We start from the raw sequence: 24,835 nt of genomic DNA, 5'->3' as shown, positions 1-24,835 counted from the left end.
ATAACCTTCCTTGTGCCTGATTCAGGAAAAAAATAAAGTTCTCCCACTTAACAAAAACACTAGGTATGGACATGAATACGATGTCTATTTTAAATTTTCTTTAAAAATATAGGGATTAGGCTGAGGGTTGTGTTCTGTTCATTTTTTTTTGTTTGGGTTCTTTTTTGCTTTCCAACCAAACATTTACTAACAACAAACAAAAAGCATCAAGATTTGGTGTACTATCTGCACAAGCTAATTTTGTATGTATTGCTGAACTGCCTATGAAAGTAATGGTATTTTGTTTTCTAATGATCAGGGCTGAATTGAAACTTATGCTCTAGAGCAGAAAGACTGACAATTAAGATAACACAGATAAAGAGACAAATAACAGAACTGAAAGAAGGACTTATCTATTAAAATTCTGAACAATCCAGTTCCACATCAGCAAAGTTCATGAACTCTCAAGTAATTCCAAACATACTGCTGCAACCTCAAAGCCTTTGTCTAAGGTGCTTCCAGTAAAATGTTATAGACATTAAAATTAATTGAGAGGAAAATTCAGTAATATCATCCTTTATATCACAACAGTTCTTAGCCACTTTTATCAAGAGGGAGCTTGGGCTGCATGTGAGTGATCTGTGGTTGGCTCAACACACACAGACTGTGTGCAGGCAATGCTGCAGGAGGCCAACACCAATTCCTAAGCACTCCAGTGGGTACAGCAACCTGCTCCATCAGCTCAGTCTGTGTCTGCTCAGCTGCACGTTGGGCACAGAGACATGTTTTAGAGCCACAGCATCATGCAAATTAAGTGGGGTCCCTTCTGCCAGCATTCACTCCTTCTCCCAGTTTTGTTTGCTGCCAGGAGAGGCATTGAACTATGCCTTCAGGACAGCTGCATCTTACACTCTCCCAAAAGCCCTGCCTTGCCTCTATTTGCATACTCCATTTTGTTGTCATCATTTCAGTGTCAGCCTCACCATGCTGGATAGTTTTTGGGCATCAACAAAGAGGCCCATCCCTTTCTGGGCTGGAGAGTGCAAGTTATTGCTGAAGAGTCTAATGAGCTGGGATAAGTGAGGACACCATTTGGCTCTAAATATACCTAACACCATATATAAGGATGGGATAACGGAAATCCTTGTGCTAGAGCTTATTGCTGTACAAAAAAACTTGGAAAGGCAGTATGTTCTGTAAGGAATACACATACATATATGGAAAAAAGGACTGCTCAGTAACAGGTTTTGAATACACATACATATATGGAAAAAAGGACTGCTCAGTAACAGGTTTTATAGATTGTAATTATGTTTTTATGTCCATTGTCATTCTTTCTTGGCAGCTGGAAAACAATTTTCACTGCCAAGTTGAGTTTTTTTCCTTTTCTATCTGGCAGTTCTTAGTTGTTGGTTTTTTTTTATCTTCCATCAGTCTTATGAAACTTGAAATTAAGACATTGCCTTTGGTTTGTTTTCTTGAACATCCAGTTTCTGACACACTGCACCCAGGAACACCTCTTCTCTTAAGAGGAGGATCTAGTACCTTGACTTAGCGGAGGGATGCAGCAAACTACTTGCTGCCAAACTGGTTCTCTCCTTCTCTGCTGCAGTCTAATGAGGTCTAAGAAAAAAATGCTTCTGCTAACAAGTATGTAACTCACAAATCAGTGGGATAAAACACTACAGTAATTCTACAAGTTTATGTCAGCCAACACAAATAATTCTGAACATATATTCATTAGTAAAATGCTTGCTGCTGTAAAAGCTCTCACAGGAGTCATGATAAACTCATATTAATGGGACTTCAGTCTCCTCATTGATGTTGTATTTTGTAAGTACTATTTAGGAGAATTATTTTCAACAGTTGTGTCAATGTTATGAGAAAATTGTTACAGAGGTATTTTGCTGGAACTGTTATTACCTGCCACTAAACTTTTCAGTTTTATTTTAACAATTTCAGCAATGGATACGTTATTTTCAGACATTACTGTCTTAGCACTATCCCTGTTAAGTTTTTAGTGTGCCTTTGTCAGTACATTTTTAGCTTTCGTTCACAATTATGAAACTTTCAAACACTTTCCACTACTGAAAGTTGTCATGTCACATTACAGTTTCCACAGGTACAATTTAATGCTCTGCTGTTTGTATTTGGTGTTTTATGAAGCAATCCAGCAACAGCTACACAGAGTTATCAATGCCAAGGTGGTGATGCTGCATACACAACAGTAATACAGACAGTGAGAGTATGCATATTACTCAAAGCTCTTCTTACAGTATCTAAAATTTACTTCTGGTGGTATCACTTTAGCTTAATCAACATCATTTGTATGCTGACTTCACGTCTTCTATTTTCATATATGTATTGCATGCATTAGCAATTTATCTGATGATCAACTATGACAGCCTTGTCCTAGATTTACAGATTCGATCCACTCTGTATTACATAATCTACACAGGATACAAGTCTGGTATAGCTACGCAATAATGGACTTAAACCTTGATCTATAAAGATTTTTCCTATGAGAAATTTAATTCAATGAGCATATGACGCTCTGAACTCTATCAAGCAGCAGCAGCATTTGAAGAACACCTTTCAGCTGAGAAGGACAACAGGACAAAGCTTCCCAGACTTGACACCATCACACCCTGACACGTCCCCGAAACGTCCTTTAAAACAAATACCAGAGAAGAGAGCCACAGTCAGTAGTAATGTTAAGTTAGAGACTTAGGACAAAGACAGGAGGCAAAGAATCTGGTTTACCAAGTCAAAATGAGTATTTTATGATCAAGGCTGTAAAATGGCAAAAAGTTATTAGCATTCCCAACAAACCACTTCATCATGAAGCACATATACATCCTGCAAAACCTTGAGATGGGAATGAAATCAGGTCTTCCAAAGCCTTGAAGGGTTGGATTTTAATCAGTAGATGTGCAGGTTTACTCTGTACTCCAAGCTAGCTATTGTGTGAAATGTTCAAATGCTATCTGCCTTTAAAATATAGGGGGTGATGGCAGAGAATATTCATCAAGTTTTAAAGCCAACAAAGTCACTCAGGCTTGTAGGCCATCAGGACATGCTGCAAATAACATTCACAAGGGAAATCTGAGGTCTGTCAGACAGAAGTGTTTGCCAGGAAATGAGATCTCATGTGCTGTGGGAGTAACTGTTGCTGGTTCAGTGCTCCAGCTTGCCATTTAGTTAGGGGTTCCCAGAGGTAAAATTTTGCAATGATTAGTAGAAGAAACTGTTAATAACATATGGTGAAGATTTTTTCCAAACATTTGTCCCTCCATTCATTGTCGGCCCAATAGAGTAATCAGTAAATCAATTTATGACTGTGCATTTTTTTAATCATACTTTCACCCCTTTCTACATGTTGAATAGACTAATATTAGTATCATTTTTCTCTCTAGTTTTTATTGGTTAAAAAGTATATCTAATAAAGGTTGTTAGCATTCTTTCACATAATCCATTGTTTTTAGCACCACTGTTGATTTTTTTGTATATATGCTTCAAACACTGGTGTTTTGATCAGACATAGTCTGCTGCTCATCAGTGAAGATCAAAGTCACACTTCTTTAGAGCTTCTAAAAGAAACAAGAAATTTTTTCTTTGAGAAATAGTACAAAGAAATTATGGATAAAGATCAAAAAAGTACAGAGGGTTTCATATCATTCATGGTACTTACACCATTCAGCAATCACAGGTGCACAGCGTGGTGCAACCTGACAGTACTACCATGTACTGTTACTTGCACAGCCCATGTCATCCCTGATTCCCTCTTCTGTTTCTGCTAGCCTGTACTGCCTGAAGTACCTGTGCAGTCTCTTTGTGAAGGAAATTGGGGAAATAACCTTTCTGAAAACTAGCTTTTGCTCCTACCTGGTCGTCTTTCCTATGAATAATTCCCCTTGTTGAGACTGGCCACATGGTTACACAAATGCTTTTGCCAACCCAGCTTTTCAAGCTAACATTACTGAAGGTCCATGCACAGATTCTTGGCTCAACTAACCCTGAGAGGCATCAGTGCACAGTCCACAGGCTTATCTTGGAGAACATGAGTAGTCTCATTAAGGTCTAATGCAGAAGTGCTTTGCTGGCCGTGCGCCAGGCTGCTCAGATTCTTTAAAAATCAAGCTTTATCTATCAAGCCAAAGAGAGACTGGGCACTCTCTCACTCCTATCACTGCTGGCTCCAGACATGGAAAGCATTACAAGCCCCAGTCTCTCTAAACTCGTGAACCTGTGTTCTCACCCTGACACATCTGATAAATGATGCCTGAAAAGGAGAAATGACAGTGACAGTACTCTAACTGATAGAAAATTATTAGCACAAGATGCACCTGGAAGACATCAACACCCTTTCAGGTATTTCCATCTGAATACAGCAAATTGTGGTAACATGCATACATGTGTAAAGTACAAGAATGTTGCACTGTACCTGGGTAATCCTCAGAGACATGCACTGAATAGGATACACTGTAAAAAAAAAAAAGGAAACATCATCATTAACTGCTGGTATAACATTTTTTCCTGCTCCTGTATTATTTCATGCTTATTTATAGGTTCTTGACAGTTTCCAGAACAGAAGGTAACAGCTATTTTGATGGCTTCTGAAGTGCTCAGCTGAAAATAAAAAGCATCATGCCCATTATGAAAGCTCACTTTGCTAAACTGGCACACCCTGATTTCAACCTTCTTAAAGGAGTATGAAGGCTGCGCTAAATTCCCTTTACAGTAACATTTTACAATATCTGTACTTGTAATTAAAAAAAAGGAAAGGTCACTCTGACTCTTTGAACCAAAACTAGTAAAGCCCAGTTTTCCCTGCATCTGGCCTTTGTGTTTGACTTAAGACTCAGGAGGAGGCCTTTCCCATTGTCTGAGGCACTTTTGTATGTTTCTGTGAATCCCAGCAAAGGCTCTGGATAGCCTGGTCTCCATTCTCTTATCAAAACTCCACATATTACGTCATATCTGTACCTTTTGGTCAAGCTGCATTCAAATCTAATTTGAAAGAACCACAGTCACACTAAAGGGTAGCTTCACTACGTGGATTACCTGAATTAGCTTCATCAGAAAAGAGTCATGCAAACACACCATCCTCAACCTCCATCTCAGTCCACATCCGTTTTCCCTATCACCCAGGGAGATCTTCACTGAACTTGCTGCTGAGAGTACGACAAATAGACTGCTCAGTTATCTAACTACCCATCAAGTCCTTCTGGTTTTAAGTGCGCATCTTCATTTTTGCATTAAAAACATTCAACTCTGCACCACACTGAAAGCTTTCTGTTGCATAATTCATGTTATTTCCAATTCTAAATCCTATAACTTGTGTCAACTTACTCATATAAATAATACATAGTATGGGCTCATGTCTGTAGTGCATTAAGCAGACAAAGCCAGGACGGCACAGTCCTCTTAATAAATTCTGGTATGTATTGTACTTGATGAAAAATTGCTGAAAACTGGTTCAGGGGATTTTTCTAAGTGACAGGAATACTGCTTCCATGTAGACAAGAAAGGTATGATTTTTAACTTTTCTCTCTCAAGGACTTCCATTAAATGAGCTCCACTTTCACAATTCAGTGACTGTAAGGGACAATCAGTACGAAAAAGTAGGTCCCTCCCACTTGCTCCCATAACTCAATCTATTAACACACAGCTCTGTCAGTTGTTTTTGCCCATCATCTATTCTAGATTATTTTATGTATTGTTTGATTAAGAGGTAAAGATGCCTGTTTCTTCAACATCTGCAAATGTTCACATAAATTGAAGCAGAAGGAGTGTTTATTACAGTTGAGCACAGATTTCATCACACAACTCTTGACAGTCTCAGTCAAGCCAGCTAAAATCCCATCATTGTGCCCATTCAACATTTTATTATTTTTCTCTTTCAATTATTTTTTTGACATTTGAAATAGGCAGCATCTGCATCCCCTCATCTTGTAGTGTTTTCCCTAAGGATTGGGTTATTTAAATCTAATTAATCTGTCATGGTGCAAAATATCACTATTTTAAATGGGGAAATATTCCAAAGTAAGGAAATGTTTTATCTCACTGCAGTCATGTAAGGAGAATTTTGCTCTGTGGTGTAGAAGAAAAACCATACAACCAAAAAAAAACACACCAGGATGTCAGTTGAGGGCCTGTTCTCACCAAAACCCATGTTCTAGATGTTGCCTTTGTTACCATTGACTTCTTCCTTCTAGTACCAAAAGAGGTACATCAATCTTGCTGTTTTAGACTGTCTCCTTGTACACCTCTTTGCTGCCTCCAGAATTTCTGTACATGGGTTTGTTTTAAAGCTGAGAACAAGGACAGGGGCTGAAGAGTTACACAACTTCCATCAGTCCATATACTCAACTGGGTAAGGCCAGCAGCAATCTAACCTCATTTTAAAGCTGGACTTGACTTACTCTATGTGCACATATGCAGAAACCCTATGGAAGTGTGTTTTCTTCATCATGTACTTATCTGAGGCAGCAGCTGCTGTAGTGATGCTAAATGGAAACTAGTAACCAAAAAACATACTCTGTGTATTGTGAGATGGAACAAATATAAAGGTTCACGAAAATGCAAGTTAGAAATAGTCTCAAACCAGACCCCGTGATGACTCTCCAAATCCAAGGTCTGATCCAGTACCCAGTAAATCCAGTAGTAGGGAGAATAAATGGCTTGAGCCCCAAAGAAAGGTGGTGGTGCTTTGCCTGGACTTGTCATCTTGTGTTAGTTATGTGTGGACTTTGGAAGCAAAAAGCAGAAATAAAACTAATGAACAAAACAAAACTTGGATTTGCATCTCAGCTCACCTCTATGATTGTCACATATGATCACACTTTGTCAAATTTTTCTGCACTCAGGATAAACTGCTTCCTACTGACTGTGCACATGATTTGCCAGAGAACAAGATATACAAGGCTATTAAAGGTCTCTTAAGGGACTCCTGTCCTGTAGCCACCCAGGCATTTTCCCACTGACTTCAATAAGATTTAGAGCCCAGACAGAAACACAGGACTGTGATGGCTTACAGGACCTTAACCTACACAAACTTCAGTAGAGATGCAGGTGTTCAACACCTCTCAGTGTTAAATTCTCTCAAATCCAGAGAAAGCCTTTACTGAAGCAGTTTTCTCATTTAAGTACTCAGAAATGCAACTGGAATTAATTTAGGCCCGGCCCTCACATAGGAGTACAACATGATTGTTCCAGTGAGAGATGTGATTGTTCCCCTCTGGCAATGCAGATCCTCTGTACCACCTTATTGCAATTACTAAATACAGCTTATAGCACTATAATTTATTTCCATTCCCATAAACACATTCTAACCATCGCCATTGCTCGTTCAGTTATATTGCTTTAGCTACACGAACACAGCTAAACTCCTGAGTGTAAACAAAGCCTTGATGATGGTGCTATTCCTGTTTTATTCAGTCCAGACCCTCTGCAGAAGACATCCCGCAATACATATTTTGCTTGACCCTTAAGCTTAGAACAAACTTCATACCTGAAATGGCCTAGTAAAATTTTTTTTATTTAACAAACAGTAAAGCACCATGTGAGAAATTAGCGGGAACTGTCAAGTCTTACTGCTTATGTGTTTTTAATGTAAATTTCTAATTGCTTGAAATAATATTAACATCCACAGCCTTGGCTTAGTAACACTTTAAATCACAGAGTCTCACTGCAGGCATTTTTTGATGTGTTTTAACCATATCTGTTCCTTCTTCAGAAAAATTATTCTGCAACAGTTTATCTCCACTGGAGAAATAATTCATCAACTAGACGGGGATGCACCATGTAATTGCTATTTTCAGGTTAATCTGTCCCAAATGAATATAAAAAAAGCAGATTCATCTGCATTTGACATTACTATAATTTATCAAAGCTAGTTAAAAGAAGTGGGGAGTCCAAACTGATTATACTACCAGACAAAATGTTACTCCCAAATTGTATTTCTAGGGCAAAGGAAAATATCTATGAAAACTGAAAAAGACAGCAAAGCAAAAGATACTTTGATAAAGTACATTCATAAAAAGGAAAAGAACCAGCTTCACCTCCTTACATCAGTTTGCAAGACTGCTTCCTGAGTTTTGAACTGTAGTTTTACCTACCATGATACAACCCTAGCATCAAACCTTCATCCTAAAGCCACTACAGTAACACAGTAGCTGGGACGTAGCTTCCCATCAACTCTGTGTTATCTCAGCTCTAAGCCACTGATGCCTCAGAGCTTTTTTTGGATTTTTTAACTTTTACAGATTTTAAATATAGGTTCTCTCTAGGAAAGAAACCCTTCAAGCTGAATTTCCAGCTGTTTTGCACAGCAGGAACAGTGTGAAGCATCTGGCACAAGTCTAAGATTTATGCCTATGTATTAGTTATGACAATTCAACCAGCTCTGTTGCATGGCAACAACTAACTTACTGCCTTATTAAGTGTGGAAACTGTGGAAAGTGGAAACTATTCCACTTTTAGTTGTCTCCAGTAGAGCCAGAGCTCCATGTCCTAATGCAAGCTTGCAAACTTGCTGAAGAAAGAAAACAAGATTTTTTGTCATGTGGAGTCTTACAGTAGTCTAACACCAATCTGTAACAGGATACAATATCCCAAAATCTCAGATCTAACCCATTAGTGATGTAATGCAATAAGTTACTGGGATGCACAAAATTTTATACCTGAAGAATACTAAGACCCAACAAACCAAGCTGTGGATAAATATGTAAGATTAAATGCTACTGTAAATGTAAGATTATATGCTCAGGTTAACACCTGAACAAGAAGGTGAGATGAAAATAATATTACTGAAACTTCGATACAAAAAATAAAATTATCCTGGTGACAACTTAGGACCAAAGGGTCTTTTTAATTACCTACATAAGACTTCTGAAAATACAACATGACACAGAAATTATCTTTTTGCTCTCTTCTAGTGAAGTAGTAAAAAGGAATAAGGTCCAGTTGAAGAGATGCAACTGAAATTGTACTCTTTTACAAGTTTCTAGATATCAGCTCTTAAAATTCATACTCATTTTCAGTAGTTACACATAACGTGCCACGTAGATTAACATTTCACTAATGTCCACTAATTATATAGAAAATGTTTCCACTCCCATCTTCAAGCCTTTGTTTTCTTATCTTTGAAAATGCTTTCAAATTCTTCAGTGGATTCCTATTATTGTCACAGCTTTTAGCCTCCTCTTCCACTTCAATAACACCACCATTTGATCCTGAAACCAGACCATTCATATTGCTTTACTTCTAACCAGCCTTCTTCTTCAAACAAATTTCCAAAAAAGCATTCCACCATGAACACAAGTCACTCTCTTTCCTAGTAACTGTTCTGAGACCCAGTTTGAAATTTAATAGGTTGACAATACATCCCATCACAAATACAGGGTGGAAATTATGATTTGCAGAATGCATATTGTGGGATTCCACCCAAACAAAACTTTCAAATTGCATTTCTAAAATAGCTGTCCTTTGAATAAGGGCCTTCAGAGCTGGTAGGAAATTAAGGCGTTTAGGCACTGGCCAGATGAAAAACTAGGTGCACTATTTACACAAAAAATTTTGATTACTTAACAAAAACATACAAACAAAAACACATATTCTTTTTTTAATTGACCTTACGTGAATTAGATGATGCGAATTAGAGAATTACAATTCAAAACTAATATTGAAACACACTTCAAAAGGCTTCACTGTCAAGTCTTTCTTCCATTTTGCATATAGATTACATGCATGCAAATAACAACAGAAGAGATTCAGTATCTTCTGTTTAATGGACACTAGCAAAAGATTCATCTTATACAAAGTTACAGCCTGGAGACAACCATTTAATCTATGCTGAAAACAGAACCAACATAATAATTTTAACAGCAATTGAAAAACAAGCAAAAATTACTTCTGGTTTACTTATAGGTAGGACAAAGAAAGTTAACACAATCTCTCCATTTGGTGTTCAACTGCATAACTATGTGTGAATGAGAAATGTTAGGTTTTTTGACACTGTATGAACAAATGAATTAACTTCATCCCTTGGTATGTATGACTGCTGTGCCAAGAAATACTTCATTACATTTCAATGGAGCTCTTAAAAAACACTTACAATTACACTACAGGAAAAATAATCCACTCCAGAGCTTTTGAAGGATTCCATCCCACCTGGCACACATCAGCTGAGAAGTGTTCCACTGAAGCTCATATTCAGAAACATACACAGAACTATGGCAGCATTCTGAATTTTCCTATCTTATAGATTTTGTTATGGCCCCATACCACACTTCTGTTATTTCTGGAAACAAGTACTTCATCATTTTCCTAAAAATTTCAGTATATATTCCAAAGGGTACAAATTTTGGTGAGCACTTTTTTCTTTTTTTTTTTTTTTTTTCTTTTTTTTTTTTTTTATTATTTTATTTTATTTTATTTTATTTTAAATATACTACTGGATTGCAAACCATTGCACATCCATACCATTTTCTGGATTCTTGATTAAAACAATCCTCATGGATTTCTAAACAGCTTTCGAAGTACCCTTTGAAATGCTCTGAATGTTCATGTCTGAATATCAGCAATTTTTTTCAGATGTACAGGCCATTTCAAATCTCCTTCTGAAACACCTTAGTTCAATGAGTTTCTGTAATCCTTGTCATCTGATAATTGATGACCCAGCATCAGCCACAGCTATTTTTTGCTGCTAGAGCCAGATGCTTGCAAAGAATTGAAAGACATGCACATGCCTCTTTCACTATACATCAGAAGCCTCTGTGGTGCACCAGCAATTACACAAAAAAGAGTAACAAGTGACTCTGAGTAATCTTTTCCTTCGGATGCTGGAGAATGTGCGTGTGTGATGACATACAAAAAGTCCCAGGCACATTTATTGATGACAGATTAGAACTATTCCGAAGAGGGATGAGCAGTGTCACTGCGTCAAAAATGGCACTGCTTTCGTTTCTTGACATAACCTGGGGGTACAGAGGCACTGAGTCAAAATTACTATGGTTTGCATTTGTCACTAAGAATAATTGAACTACTGGTCCTCTCATGCAACAGAAGTGCATCTGAATCAAATGGAGAATGTTACTCATCAAGCCCCACTTGATTTAGCATGTCATTCAAATAAAGGGGATATAGAAAACTGCAGCTCAACACTTTCCCTTTTGCAAAGCTTCCAACAAAACTCGCATGACAACTTCTAGTAAATACATCAAAGTCGACAGGATTAATCATCACTCCAGCAAACATGAGGGCACTTCTAAAAACAAAATTAGGAAATCAAGGACACTTGTGGGAAAAAGCATGTGCTGTGCGTCATTCTGGAAAGACTTACATCCAGATATACCTATTTGTGCAAAACCAGGTTGCCTACAATCAGATTATATGAGAATCTGACCTTTTCACCTAAAACTACAAAAGCCTCCTTTTCTTGTAGTCACTGCTGTTTGACCAAGTCGAGCTCCTTCCCCTAGACATGGATACACTTTAAACCTCCCTTCTGTATTCTTGCTTCTCTCCACTGATCCCACTGATTTAAATTCCCCTTCCATCCTCCCCCTTAGCTCTTCATCCAATTTCAGTCTTCCCCAGGAAATGAAACACAAAACAAACTCAGGACAAATTCTTGACCCAGCAGCAGGCAGAGCAGATATAGGATCATAATCTGTGGGCACTTTATTTCCATGATTGGGTCCATCTTCCTGGACTATGTGCATAGTTGATTTTTGTTTGGGATTGGGTTTTGGTTTTGGTATATGGTTGTAGGGTTTTTTTAAGGAAGAAAGTTTTTCCTCTCTTCAGTTTGTATCTTTTCATTTTGGAGCATTGCTGTCAGAAGACACCTTGATATGCTCTTCCTGGAGCCAGTTAGGAGTTACCTTAAAACCATGAGGTTTTGATCCACACTGTTCCTACTGGAAGGCTGTTCTGACGCTCCTGTAGTTGTAATTCTAGTAATTTGATTCTGAACTCAGATCAGTTGAACAAAAAACTCCTTGTTCAACCCCTTGTACAAAGCCTCTGGGTTGCAATCTTTAAAAACAAAAATAAAAATACACAAGAAGAAACAATTATGAACCCAAGGCAGAGATACAAGGCAAACTGGAAATTGAACAATTACAGTGACCCAACAAGAGAGAGTCATCATAGGAAATTTTACCTGATCATTTTAGCATATAATTTCAGCATCTTGACAATCATCAAAACCAAAATCTCATATAAAGCCCATATAAATACTGGAGACATTCACTGTTTAACTTCATCATGTCCCTAACAAGTGGAATGCAGCAAAGGAGGAAAGTCCTAAGCATCATTCTCCAATCGCTCCACACATTCATTAATTGGTTGGCATTTTGTTTGTTTATCTAATGAGGGAGGTGCGCGACAGCCATTGCTGCACAGGGAAAAGGTAAAAAAATTAAGTACTCTTTCCCTTCCATTTTTTGAGATATCTCACAGAATTCAAATTTTTCCCTTTCCCCCTTCCCCTAAAGTCAGCCCCCAATACTTCTTTGAACATCTGGAATATATGGACTAAAACTCTTTGTTTTCTCCAAGTTCCATACTCACAGCTTCCATTAACATCAGTACTAATTCAGTGTATAACTTCCAAATATATTATTTATACATGCTTTTAGAAATACTCTAAACTAAAAGTGCACACATTCAACATATTAAAATCTCATAGGGTAAGATTTTTAATAGATGTTATCTATGAAATTTGCCATCGCAGTTTAGGTATGCCAATATAATCCATTCATATAATTAGGACCACTGGCATATCTACAGCCAGTTACTTACCTACTGCTTACACATACACACAGTCTCCTCTTCAAGTCAGTAATGCGGAGTCCAGCACCTCTGAAAATGGCTAGATCATGATAACCACTGACCCATATCCTGCACACCTTTCAATCCAAGGCAACAGCTGCTGTTCCTGACAACTGTGCCACACAGCTGCAAGGATTGCTTGCAAACCTAAAGGGCTGGCTCATTCTGCTGTCCTACTACACTAATATGGTCAAAACCATTCTGGTTTCTGCAGTTTGAGACACAAAAGGAGGCGCTATATGGCTACCTGCAATGCCAGTGGGGTTTGCCTCCTCAGCCCAAAAGACCTAAGAACTACACTGACAAAACAGACAACATGAAACAGGAGGGGAGCTCAGCCCTCACACCCAGAGCCTCACTGGGATACCTGTAACATCTCTGCCACTCCACCATGGCCATGGAGAGCATACACTCAAAACCAGCAAATAAAACAGAAAATTCAGTATGACATAAAAAATTTTTTTCTTTCTTTTCAGATATGGCAATTTTAGTCTGAGGGTACCGGTACACTTCAAATACAACATTCAGTTGTGGTGTTCTTAGTGTTAGAAAGATGTCAGTAAACTGGGGGGAGTACAGCAATCATCAAGAAACAATCATGAATCTGGTAGAACAGGCTACTGAATAAAAAGCTTTATATGGGTCCAGATAGCTAGGTATTCAGAGCATGACAAACAAATGAGCAAGTGTGGTAGGAAATGTGACGACTGTTGCAACATGTTTTGCAGAGTACAAACATGGGTATCGTATTTATGTGATGGCCCAGGGGAAAATGGCAAGCCATATTCACATGAAATTAACTTGACTATCAGAAATGGAGAAACATATTAAACAATGACTTAGTCTCCCAGGGAATGGGTAAAGGGCTAATCACATAGCCATTTAAAGTCAGGATGGAAAAGGAGTTTAAGTAAAATTAATGGAAAAATTTTGCATTGGCCAGGTTACTAACAACTATGTTTCCTATTGCTAATTTCAATGAGTAAAATGTTAATGAGCAAAATATTACTTGGTTTTCTCACTGGTAGCTCAGAGAGAAGCTGTAGGTTGAATATGACATTAATGACTCTCAACAACTCAGGAAGAAAAACTTAAAAGCACACTCCTGTACTGTATTTCAACAGTGTGCAAAATAGCAGGGGACAGCAGGGAATTTCAGATCAAGTGTTTTTTATGCATTTGAAGTGGCAGCATTGACTAAAATCTGAAACCAATCTTCCATTAACTTCTCATGAATCTTAGCTAATTCTGAATATCACACAATCTGGTTTCTTCCTCATGACAAAATGCAATAGAAAGTATACTGATTTTTTTTTTAATTTTTATTTTATTTAGGCATATTTAGTAACAGTTCATATAAAAAGAATAATTTATAAATACATGGACTGTTCTTGAGCCAAAGAATGCTTTAAGATGCATGACTATTCACAGAATATTAATTTATACTATGCCCAAACAACCATATCTGAATATCGTCTAGCAGAAGTTCCTACAGAAAATGCTAAGCAAACTATAGAACAAATAACAACTGATGATTTTAGTACCCTACCCCAATATGTAGTTAAGATTTTAAATACCGTTTTAATTTGTAAAGATATTATTAAAAAAACTCTCCACCAGCCTTAATTAGATCCCTGTCTTTTCAAAAAACTAATTACATGTCAGATGAAGCACTGGTTTAGGAAGCCTGCAAATTCTTGCAAAGGCAGATTTACTTCTTTTCCTAGCTGTGTCTTGCTATATGCCTCTTAGCAAGAAAAAATGCACACTTTTTCAAAAGGCAATCAGTAACTACAAAGCTTTAGAGACACTGATTTTCCTTTCATGTGTGCTGAACCTCCACATCTCCAAGAGGAATCAGCAGGAACCATCAACAGTTTTGAAAATAAGGGGGTTTAGTCCACATTTTAAAAATAATTAGTCAACAACAATTGTGCAGAAATGGCAGTTAGAAAACTAAACTGTTTATACTCCCTTGAAAATATCCACCATTACAGATAATGCAGCGTACTCAAAAAGGCATTAAAATTTCAATTTTGTCATGTATTTCAATAGAAATTTAGATATCTTCAAAGTGATTTGACTACCTAAGCACCTCTTCTGAAGTCAACATGTAAATACCTCCCAGAAACTAGTAAAATGTGACTTATGCTAAGGTACTCAAAACTGGTACATGCTTTTCGGATCACTCAATGAAATCCTGGCTCCATGAAATTCCATAGGTAAAACTCTAATTCAGAAAAAAATAAAAAGTGTCAGTTTATCCTTGTGTGAGGTTCTTCATCAGCAAATTTGCTGTTAAAAAATGTCAGACATGATGTGCTCCCTTCATCCTTTCCTTACTCCTCGCTCTGATTGTACAGTTTAGCACACCCACCCACCAAAATGATCATCAAAATTTGGAAACGATCACCAAAATCTGGAAATCATCCAGAATATGGGAAACAACCTGTAAGGCTTAAGCTTTGTAACCAAGCATTCTACTATTAAGTGTTTCTAGTACATTAAGAGAATTAAACGTGGCCAGAAAACTTCTGTGAGATTAAAACAAGTAAGTCTTTCACAATACAGAGCTCTTAATCTAAAGACCTCCTCAGAGCTTTTAATAAAGACAGAACTGCGAAGAAGTAAAGAACAATTAGATGACACAAAGAGAACAAAACTAACTAACCTACATGAATGGAAGAAAAAAGGATCAAACACCAAAGAATAACCCCTCCCTTCTTGGTGTCTCACCGATATCACATGCACCTCCAATAACTTGAAGCACTGCTCAGAGTCCAGAGAAAGCATCACTGGAAAAAGTAAAGCAGCTGCAAATGCTTGTCATTCTGTTAACTGAGGCCATTGTACATTGGAACCTAATTACAGAGGTTAAAAAATTTGATTCAGACATCTACTTCTTAAAATCTCAGCCAGTTTTACCAAAATTCAAAGCATCATTTCAGTCATGTCGGGATACACAAAACATACACAACACCAAACCGCAAGTAGTTATAAGTAGGTAAAGCCAAAACAATGTAAATATGGGCAGTTGAGAAGATTATTTTTTAAGTATGAGGCTTGGGGTTTTGAGTTCTTCTTGAGGGAAGAAAGTTCACAAAACTTACAGCTAATACTGCCCCAAGTGCTTGGGTACACTGCACTTTAAGCTCAAAAGAATTCCCCTGAAAAACTTACAAGCAAACATGGGTTAAAATGCTCTCCTGGTTACACAACTGCTTATCATCAGAAGCACTAGTGATGTGAGTCATATGAACACCTCGATCTATAAACACCCTCATTTCTTTCAAAGCCTCCTTGGGTGCTACAGGGTTAATGTGGAGGCTGTCGCTTCTAGAACAGAAAAGCAGGAGCTTGGTTGCAGAGAGATTATAGTTCACTCTGTTTTGAAAGGTCATTCACTGTCCATCATCTGATAGCCTCACGAAGCTTAAGAGAAGTGGGATAACTATTTGAAATTACTGCCTGGGGTGAAATGAAACAGTAACGCTGAAACACTCATTTGCACCAACTAAATTAAAAGGAAAAATAGCAGTCTCCTTTCGCACCCGGACACATATAGCAAAGGGTCTGAAAAATATTGCAAGATTTTTACTGTTTAACAAAATACAGTGATATACTAAGCCACAGAAGTTATTACTGTAGGAGAGCCCATGACGTATTAATCAAAGAACATCTGAAAAGCTTCATTCTATTTTTAAATTATGCTAGAGTGTGTGTGACCTGGCCTCATGATGACAGTCACCTTCTAGGGCGTGCAGTGTTCTCAGCTCCTACTGAGAAGGCTGTGGGAGCGTAGGATGCTTAGCACTTTGCCGGATAGGCTCCTCAGTGCTCAAAGGAAAATCCAAAATAAATTTAGCCTATGTGACTCCATCAGATCAAACACGTTTAATAAACAACATTTAACAACAATGGGGTTAGTAAAGAAAGCAAAAAAATTTCAAGCTTTTTTTAAAAAAAAACAACTCACAACCAAAAAACCAACACCACACAACAACTTATCATTGACTACTTCACCTTACATGTAACTGAGATGCAAAATTCAGTTGAGTTGATGGGAAGAGAAATAAACCTTTCCTTCCCCCCTCCCAACTTCTGTAGCTGGTGAACCAACACAGGACATACCTACTACTCTTATTCTCAACTGCATTCTCACTGGGCCTCTGTACTTGTGGAAACACCACCAAAGTTCTGGGACAATGCCTTGGTGGGAAACCCACGGCTGCCCTAGGGCAGCAGCGGGGACGTTGGTGCTCCCTCCCCTGAGGGAATTTAGAGTACGTGTGGATGTGGCACTTGCCGACATGATCTGGTAGTAGAGTAGTGGTCAGGCTTGGCAGTGTAGGTTGCCAGTTGGTCCTGATGATCTTACAGGTCTTTTCCAATCTGGATGATTCTGCTTTTTATGTTAGAAACAAATATCCAGGAATGACACTGAACTTTGTCAGCTCCACAGACTAGATAATAAGATATCTACTCTATCACAGGTACCAGATAGAAACCATCCTTTCTCACAGCAAGTTCTTCAGTGATGGCAAAACTATTGCTATCTACAGGATATGAGTCTTTCACAGTGATTGCCTCCTGCCAAATACAGATATTTTCAATCCCAAAAGGTGGTTCAGGGTTGTCTGAGTTTTTGCTACAGTTTCTCAAGTCACCAGATATATATCTCAAGTCACCAGATATCAAATGTTACATCTACTACCTGCCTAATTTAGCTATGTATATCCAACAGCGAGTACATTATGCAATGAAAATCCAATTAATACGGACAACACTGCTTTGCTCCTCCACCAACTGCAAAACCTGCCACTTGTATTTTTCCAGATAACAAAATCACAGGAAAGTGATTGCTATGCATTTTTAATAAAATAAAGATTTTGAGCTTTACTTTTGAAACTAAACTGACTATACATTTTTTATCAAACTTCCACTAAACCTAGTCACAGCAGCTGACCATCCAGTTGCCACTGGTTTTCAGAAGCAAGGGGATTTTACTGACCTCACATTTGCTAAACTGTCTGCAAAGAGAATTAGATAGTAGTAAACAGTTCAACCTTTTTAAAAAGCTTGAGATTTTACTAATGTTATATCTGCAAGTAGTGTAAGAGATGATAGGACAAGATGTAATCCCATTGGGAACAAGAGGTATAGCTATACCTCTTAAAATTGGGACAATGCAGACTTTACTGAGCATGAGCACAGTTGCACAGCCACCAATCCTATCACTGCCAAAAGCTTTACAGCAGTGGCAAAGCCAATACAGAGTTTGCAGATACAGCAATGTTACAGACAACTGATAAGCAAAATTGGAAGAAAAAATCATAGAGAGACAGTTAAGTGACTTTAATTTACTGACAAATAAATCCTCTGCTCATAGATTTTCTTCTGTTTCTTTTGAGAACGTTCTTTGCAACACAGATCACGCTGAAATATGATAAAGAAAACTGCTCTTGTTTGATATACTTCATCAATGAATCCTAGCTTTCATGAGAAATTACAGTAATTCAAATTCAATCTCCTAAACAATTTGTTGTCCCTCACCTTCTGTGAATTCACCAGGTCATTCTAACCTAATGAACATCAGCGTAATGCATACTACATCTTTCTGACATCAAAAACACTTGCTTTCCAAAATTATAATTAGAAAGAAATTAAATTACTGAGAAATAACTATATTTCATTTGTTTGTTTTAAAAATAAAAAGCAGATACTGCAGGACACTAGATCCACTACTGAGTAAGTGTAAAATGAAACTAATCTAATTTGATGTACTATATTTACTTTACAAGATCAGAAGAGAAACAGAAATGCAGCGTACTGTAAATGTGCCAAATACAATAGGCAAACTTAAGTATCAATTACTCTTATGATGTATTTCCACTGACCTGTATTTGTTTTCATCAAAGTATTTGTGCAAGCAGAAACTACAGTCTGAATCTAAATCTGAACTGGAAAACAAAGAGGGTGCAGCTTATCCAGACAACTGGAGGTCTAGGCCTATAAACCATTTAATTTAGGAGCCTATTCTTCTCTTCAGGATCAGGCAATACCTCCAGTGACCTCAGTGACCTTATGCCCTCAGCAAAACAGAATTCTAAGTCAAAGGTTCTTTTCTCTTTTTGCACCTCTTCTTTCAAATCCACAGACATAAATGAACCTCCTTTCCTTAAGCAAAAACTGAAAACAACATGCCAGCCCTTCTTCTACAGAAGAGGGCACAGGAAGAGAGGGTCAAGGAGAGGGCATGCTTTAACCCAAAGAACATGTGGGACTGAAAAGACACGGAGAGTGACATGAATGAGAACACCTAGCAATGACATTTCTAAACTGAACTGCTCCTAAACTCAATGGGAGCCCTGACACCCATGTCCACAGGGAAAAACTGCTTCCATGCGGTTACAAAGCTCCACAGAGGATCAGGTAAGGAGATGTTTCAGGAGATGTTTCACTTGAGAGATGCAAGCTAACATCTGCTTTATGATCCATTAAGAGATCTGCAGCAGAAGACAAAAAAAAGAGGAGAAAAAACGATAATTTGCCCAGATTACTTGGCACTCAAATCACACTTAATTTAAACAAACAGACACAAGGGTTCAAGGAGTTCAGCTCTGCCTAGGCACAACTGAAAGTAATGCACACTGGTTTATTAATAGACGTATAAAGCCATCCAGAAACAGCCTGATGAGTCAGTACAACTCAGCAGCTGAGGGAGATCTCACAGTTTTCACACATCATGGACACCTAGAACAACAAGGTCTACAGCTGAAGCCACTGGCAGCTGGAGCTGGCAGTGGGAAGTACTGAACAGATGTACTGGAAATGGGAGCACTCGGCACTTCACTCCAGCTGCTGGCATAGTTAAGTGATCACCTCCACACACAGTGAACCAATTAGCAAAGAAACACTAACAACCTGGTCTGTCCAAGGGAGCCCCAGGGAGGCTATGGCTGACCCTGGGAGTTATGGGCTCCTGGGGCTGACACCCAACACGAGGTGTCAATGGGAGATGTTTCCTGCAGCCTCCTGCAGACTGAGAGGTTACTGCAAGAGCATCGGACACTTAATGAGGTTCTTCATGAGGTTCCTGGGAAGAGCACTTGGGATCTGCTAAAGATTTGTAACGGGAAGGACAAAGGTGGGCAAAGGTGGTCTGGAGGGCAACAAGCATGAGAAAACAGAGGGACAGTGGAATTAAAGAGGCTAGTCCTCTTTATCCTCTTTTTCATAAGCAGCAAGCTGGATTAGCTGGTGAACAGGATAGGAGGCAGGGTGGGGCATACATAGATACAGATGCACATCATGCCTACTGTGAATACATGTTCCACCTCACTGCCAGCGGGACTTAGGGACATGGAGCTGTGTCAGCTGCACCTCTGGCAGACTACCACAGTTGGCAACTATTGGCAGACACAGTCTTTGTGATGGATTTACACAAGTAAGCATCAACTCCTCACATGATATCCATAAAGAATGACCTATATACCCATCAAAGTACAGTTAAGGATATCCTAAGTGTAATACTCAGAGCTCACAAACTTCCAAAGATCAGTTATCACAGTGGGTTATCCCTGGCTGCATGCCAGGTACCCACCAAAGCCGCTCTATCAGTCCCCTCCACAAGTGGACAGGAGAGAGAAAATATAACAAAAGGTTCATGAGTCAAGGAGTCCTTGAGATAAGGACTGGGAGAGATCACTCACTGAATACCAGCACAGGCAAAACCGACTCAACTTGGGGAAATTAAGTGAATTTTATTACTAAACAAAATCAGAGTAGGATAGTTCGAAGTAAAATAAATCTTAAAAGCACCTTCCCCCCACCCCTCCCTTCTTTTTCCTCCCTCCCAGAAGTGTAGGGAGACAGGGAGTGGGGGTTACAGTCACTTCATCACACGATGCTGCTGTTGCTGCTCAGTGAAAGGAGTCTTTCCCCTGCTACAGCGTGGGGTCCCTCCCACGGGAGCCACTTCTCCACAAACTACTCCAACATGCATCTATCCCACGGTCAGCAGTTCTTCAAGAACTGTTCTACTTTGGGTCCATTTACATGGGGTGCAGTCCTTCGTACACAGGCTGTTTCAGCATGGGCCCCCCACAGAGCCGTAAGTCCTACCTGCTACAGCAGGGACTCCTCTGTCCACAGGTCTGCAGGTCCCTGCCAGGAGCTGCTCCAGTATGGAGGTTCCAGAGGTTCACAGCCCTCTTTCAGGCATCCACGTGCTCTGGAGTGGGTCTCCTCCATAGGCTGCAGGTGGATCTTTGCACTCCCATTGACCTCCATGGGCTGCAGGGACATGGCTGCTTCACCATGGTCTTCACCATGCAGGGGAATCTTGGCTATGGAACCTGCAGCACCTCCTCCTCCTCCTCCTCTTCCTTCTTCACTGGTCTTGGTATCTGCATAGTTGTTTCTCTCACTCCTCTCTTATCTGGCTGCAATTACATCTGTGCACTAACTTTTATTTTTCCTTCTTAACATCACAGAGGTGTTATCATAATTTCTGATAGGCCCAGTTTGGCCAGCAGCATGGGTATCTTGGAGACAGCTGGCACTGGCTCTATTGGACATGAAGGAAGCTTCTGGCAGCTTCTCATAGAAGAAGCTGCCCCCACCACTACCAAAGCCTGGTCATGCAAACCCAATAGAGAATATAGAAAGCTTTCCAAGTGTGCAAACTTGATATCTGAGAATAAATACTACCAAAGTAAAAGGAAGTAAAAGGCGTAATAATGACGTATAAACTTATGAACTGTAAAATTATCTATACCTTTACTGGAGAAAAAAAATTAAATCAAAAGTCACACTGGCTTGCCATAAAACGAGTTTGGGGTGATAAATACTAGTATGTGCTTGCAGGTTTGTAACTTTACATTATCCTGAGCTATCAGTGCCTTTGAAGAGCTGAGAGGGATAAAAGTGTGATTTAGTGAAAACAAGTGAGGAGGAGGTCTGAGGTTTGCACCTGGCAACTGATTAACTCCTTTACGTGGCTTTGAGCCTTACGGGCCCTCCTTCCCTTCTGCAAAATGCTTTTAAAATGACAGATGAAAAGCCTATGTTTATTACTCATTATACTGAAGCCATATACTCCAAAATAAGATACAAATTAAATTAGTGCTCCAATTCTCAAATGGTAAAGAGCAGCCTCACCCTGCATCCCATGAAACCTCCCCCTGCATGATTATATTCTCAAACCAAGGGGCAGCTCATGAATCAGTTCATGCTAACTTTACAACAGGACACTTCCCAAAAACTGCTTGAAAGCTGTCTTCATCTCCAAAAGCAACCAGTGTCCCTGGCCATATCCAACAGAGCTGAGGCTGAATTGGCAAGCAAGCCCTGACGTGGCTAACACATGATGCCACAAAAGGCAGTGCTTGCAGAGGAGCCTGGGACCACCAATCTCTGCTGAGGATCTACCCCAGTTTCTTCCAAATAAGATTCCCCAGGAGCTTGGCACAGCCCTAAGGTCAGCCATGTCATACAGCTGCCAAAGTGGGAGCCACATCTGAGCTGACTGTGAATTCTGGGGAGCTTGTGTTGGTCACCTCTTCCTGTGATGTCCCACCAGTTCCAAAGGAAATAAGATGTGTGCAAGCAGGATCAGAGCCTTTGACTGGTAAATCAATTGACACACAGTTTGTCTGAAGATCAACGTTTCTCTAATGTCTGTTGCGAAGTAAAAATATCTCTTCTTGATGACTCATTTTCCACACTAAGGAATGTCCGTGGGTGGGAGAACAGAGATGAAGCAAGTCTATTTTTCTCCTCCTGTCACTACTGTAGCAGCTCTCAACTCCAGCATGAAAAAGAATTGAAGCATTTGCAAGATGTTTCCAGCAAGTGAACTGAACAGTACTGTTACCTTTTTGTCATCAGTTTTATCCAGAGTCACATTATATTAAAATCATTTCAGCACTGTTATGGTCACCCTCAGAATCTGACCTTCCAAACACAGAGGCAGATGTGGGGCTTTTTTATTGCATAATCTACTCAAATGGACAGTAAGTTATTTACAAAAAATTCTTTGCTCTTAGTGTTGTGAGTCTAGTCATGCTTTACTTAAGTTAGAATGAGAGTCCCTATGAATTTAATGAGAATATATCTATCCCACAGGATTAGATTAAACAGCAGCTTCTCAGAGTAAGGAGTGACTCAGAAAACCTCTACAACATTGCTGGACTCTGAAACTCTATCGGAGCTCAGCAAAGCTTTTTTCCTGTCCCAGTATCCCATTATGACACCAGCTTTCAGCGGAGATGAAAGATTATCCCTTTTGTTCTACATGGGGAAAGGCGTAGCATATTGACACTTGGTATCAGGACAAGTAGATGATCCCTCTTAGGAAAGGAACAATTTTCACACGCTGAGAGCCAGGCAGAAAACAGCCCACAGCTTCTGAACCAGTATGCCCAAAACAGAAACAGCAGGAAGTGTGGGAAGATTCATCATAAAAGGAGATTTCCTCACATCCTCCTCCTTCCCTTGAGCAAGCTGACTCATGGTTTCTCAGCAGCATAGGCAGAGAGTCTTTCCCAGCAATGGTAAAGCATTCATCCTAGAGCAACTGTAATGAAATGCTGGTGAGTTGAAAGAGGTGACAGAAAAATGGAGGTTTCTTGAAAGGCTGGAGTCTAGAGGGAGCTCGTTTCAAGGGGAATCAGAAATCTCTCATCAGGTGGTGAGAAGTACTGGGCCCCTCTTGTTCTCCAGTGTCCCACACTGTTACCATATACCTCTAGTATCCAGTACCCCTCCAGGAGAACCTGAAGAGCCACACTGCATCCTGTGCTCTGAGCAGGGTTCTACCCTCATCCGTGTGTGCCTCCCTTCCTGACTGAAAGGGGAGAGGATGAGGCCGGGTGAGGGGGAGGCCAGTACACTTTGTTCTTTGCCATCATGGAAAAAGCAAGCATTAAAAAGAAGAAAAGTTTCTGCACACAGAAGGAGGTAGAGGTACTCTGTCCATACAGAAGGCCATCCAAATGCAGATTACCTCTACCCTTTGTATGTAAATATAAAGCAAGATTTGCTTCATTCTTAGCTTAAGAGGAAAGTCATTTATGTTCATTTTCAGTAAAATATGAATATATATTAATTAAAACTCAGGTGCATCTTTTTACTTTGAGACAATTTTCTCCAATGCTTTGCTGTATTGCAAAAGTCATTGCTTTATAAGGTTGCCTGTGACAACTCAGGAATTCCTTCCCCTTTTCCCTCCTTACTAAATAAACTTATTTATTTATTCAGGTTTAAATATTACATAGTACCAAGTCCATTCTCTGTTAGAACCACTGAAGACACAGGTGTTTAGTTAAACCTGTCCAGTAACAAATATTTGACGTGGTTCATAGATCTATGTCTGATATAGCACAGTCTTGCAGACTGACTTTGATTTTACACTTATAAGGGGAAAGGCTCAAGGTTTGCTCATACAAGGAGAGGACAGGTGCTTTCAGGCAGAGGTCAAAATGTTCACAAGCAACCACAGGTATACCCAAAAGAGTGGTGCTTTCAGAGAGCACGTGTGCGAGCAGCCCTAAAGATACAGACAGAATAATCAGTGCGTGTATAAACTCCTGGGAGCCCCTGGTGGTCTAGTGGTAAGGGTGTGGCGCTGTCATCGCCGAGGGCCGGGTTCGATTCCCGGTCAGGGACACTCCCCGGGCAGATGGAGCTCGTTAGCCCTGTAAGAGGAAATCCATCTACGTCCTGAGGACCTCGCTGCCACCGTCCAAGCTTGCTTGGCCCCGGCAGATGAACCTTAGGATTAAAGGGTGGGCTCAGTTCCACACACACTGTGTCTCACCTAAAAAATCCAATGCGCAGGCTGGAAGGTGTAAAGACCTTCCCCGGATCTTCACTCGCTAAGACTGGCCATTATATTTATTATTATGTATAAACTCCTCAACGCAGAGGCTGCTGACCTGAGCAACAGATCTGAAGATGCCTTTTCATACTCTTAATCTCTCAAGTCACGACCAAAACCTATGTACAGATTTAT

At 39.5% G+C, this 24,835-nt stretch overlaps 1 protein-coding gene across 1 annotated transcript in view; it reads right to left on the bottom strand.

The window, feature by feature from the left end:
• The window catches only part of PARP8 (poly(ADP-ribose) polymerase family member 8), a 110,083-nt gene that overhangs the window by 52,604 nt on the left and 32,644 nt on the right, over positions 1-24,835 (bottom strand). Inside the window, exon 3 of the mRNA XM_050328904.1 lies at positions 4,424-4,461. Within this exon, the coding sequence (XP_050184861.1) occupies positions 4,424-4,461 (38 nt within the window). The remainder of the gene's footprint in view (positions 1-4,423; positions 4,462-24,835) is intronic.

This window comes from Myiozetetes cayanensis, unplaced genomic scaffold (genome assembly GCF_022539395.1).
Source record: "Myiozetetes cayanensis isolate MyiCay16 unplaced genomic scaffold, myiCay2020 scf4, whole genome shotgun sequence".
Lineage (NCBI taxonomy): Eukaryota > Metazoa > Chordata > Aves > Passeriformes > Tyrannidae > Myiozetetes > Myiozetetes cayanensis.
The sequence above is the reverse complement of the archived record's forward strand: the minus strand, read 5'-3'. Positions and strand labels throughout refer to the sequence as shown.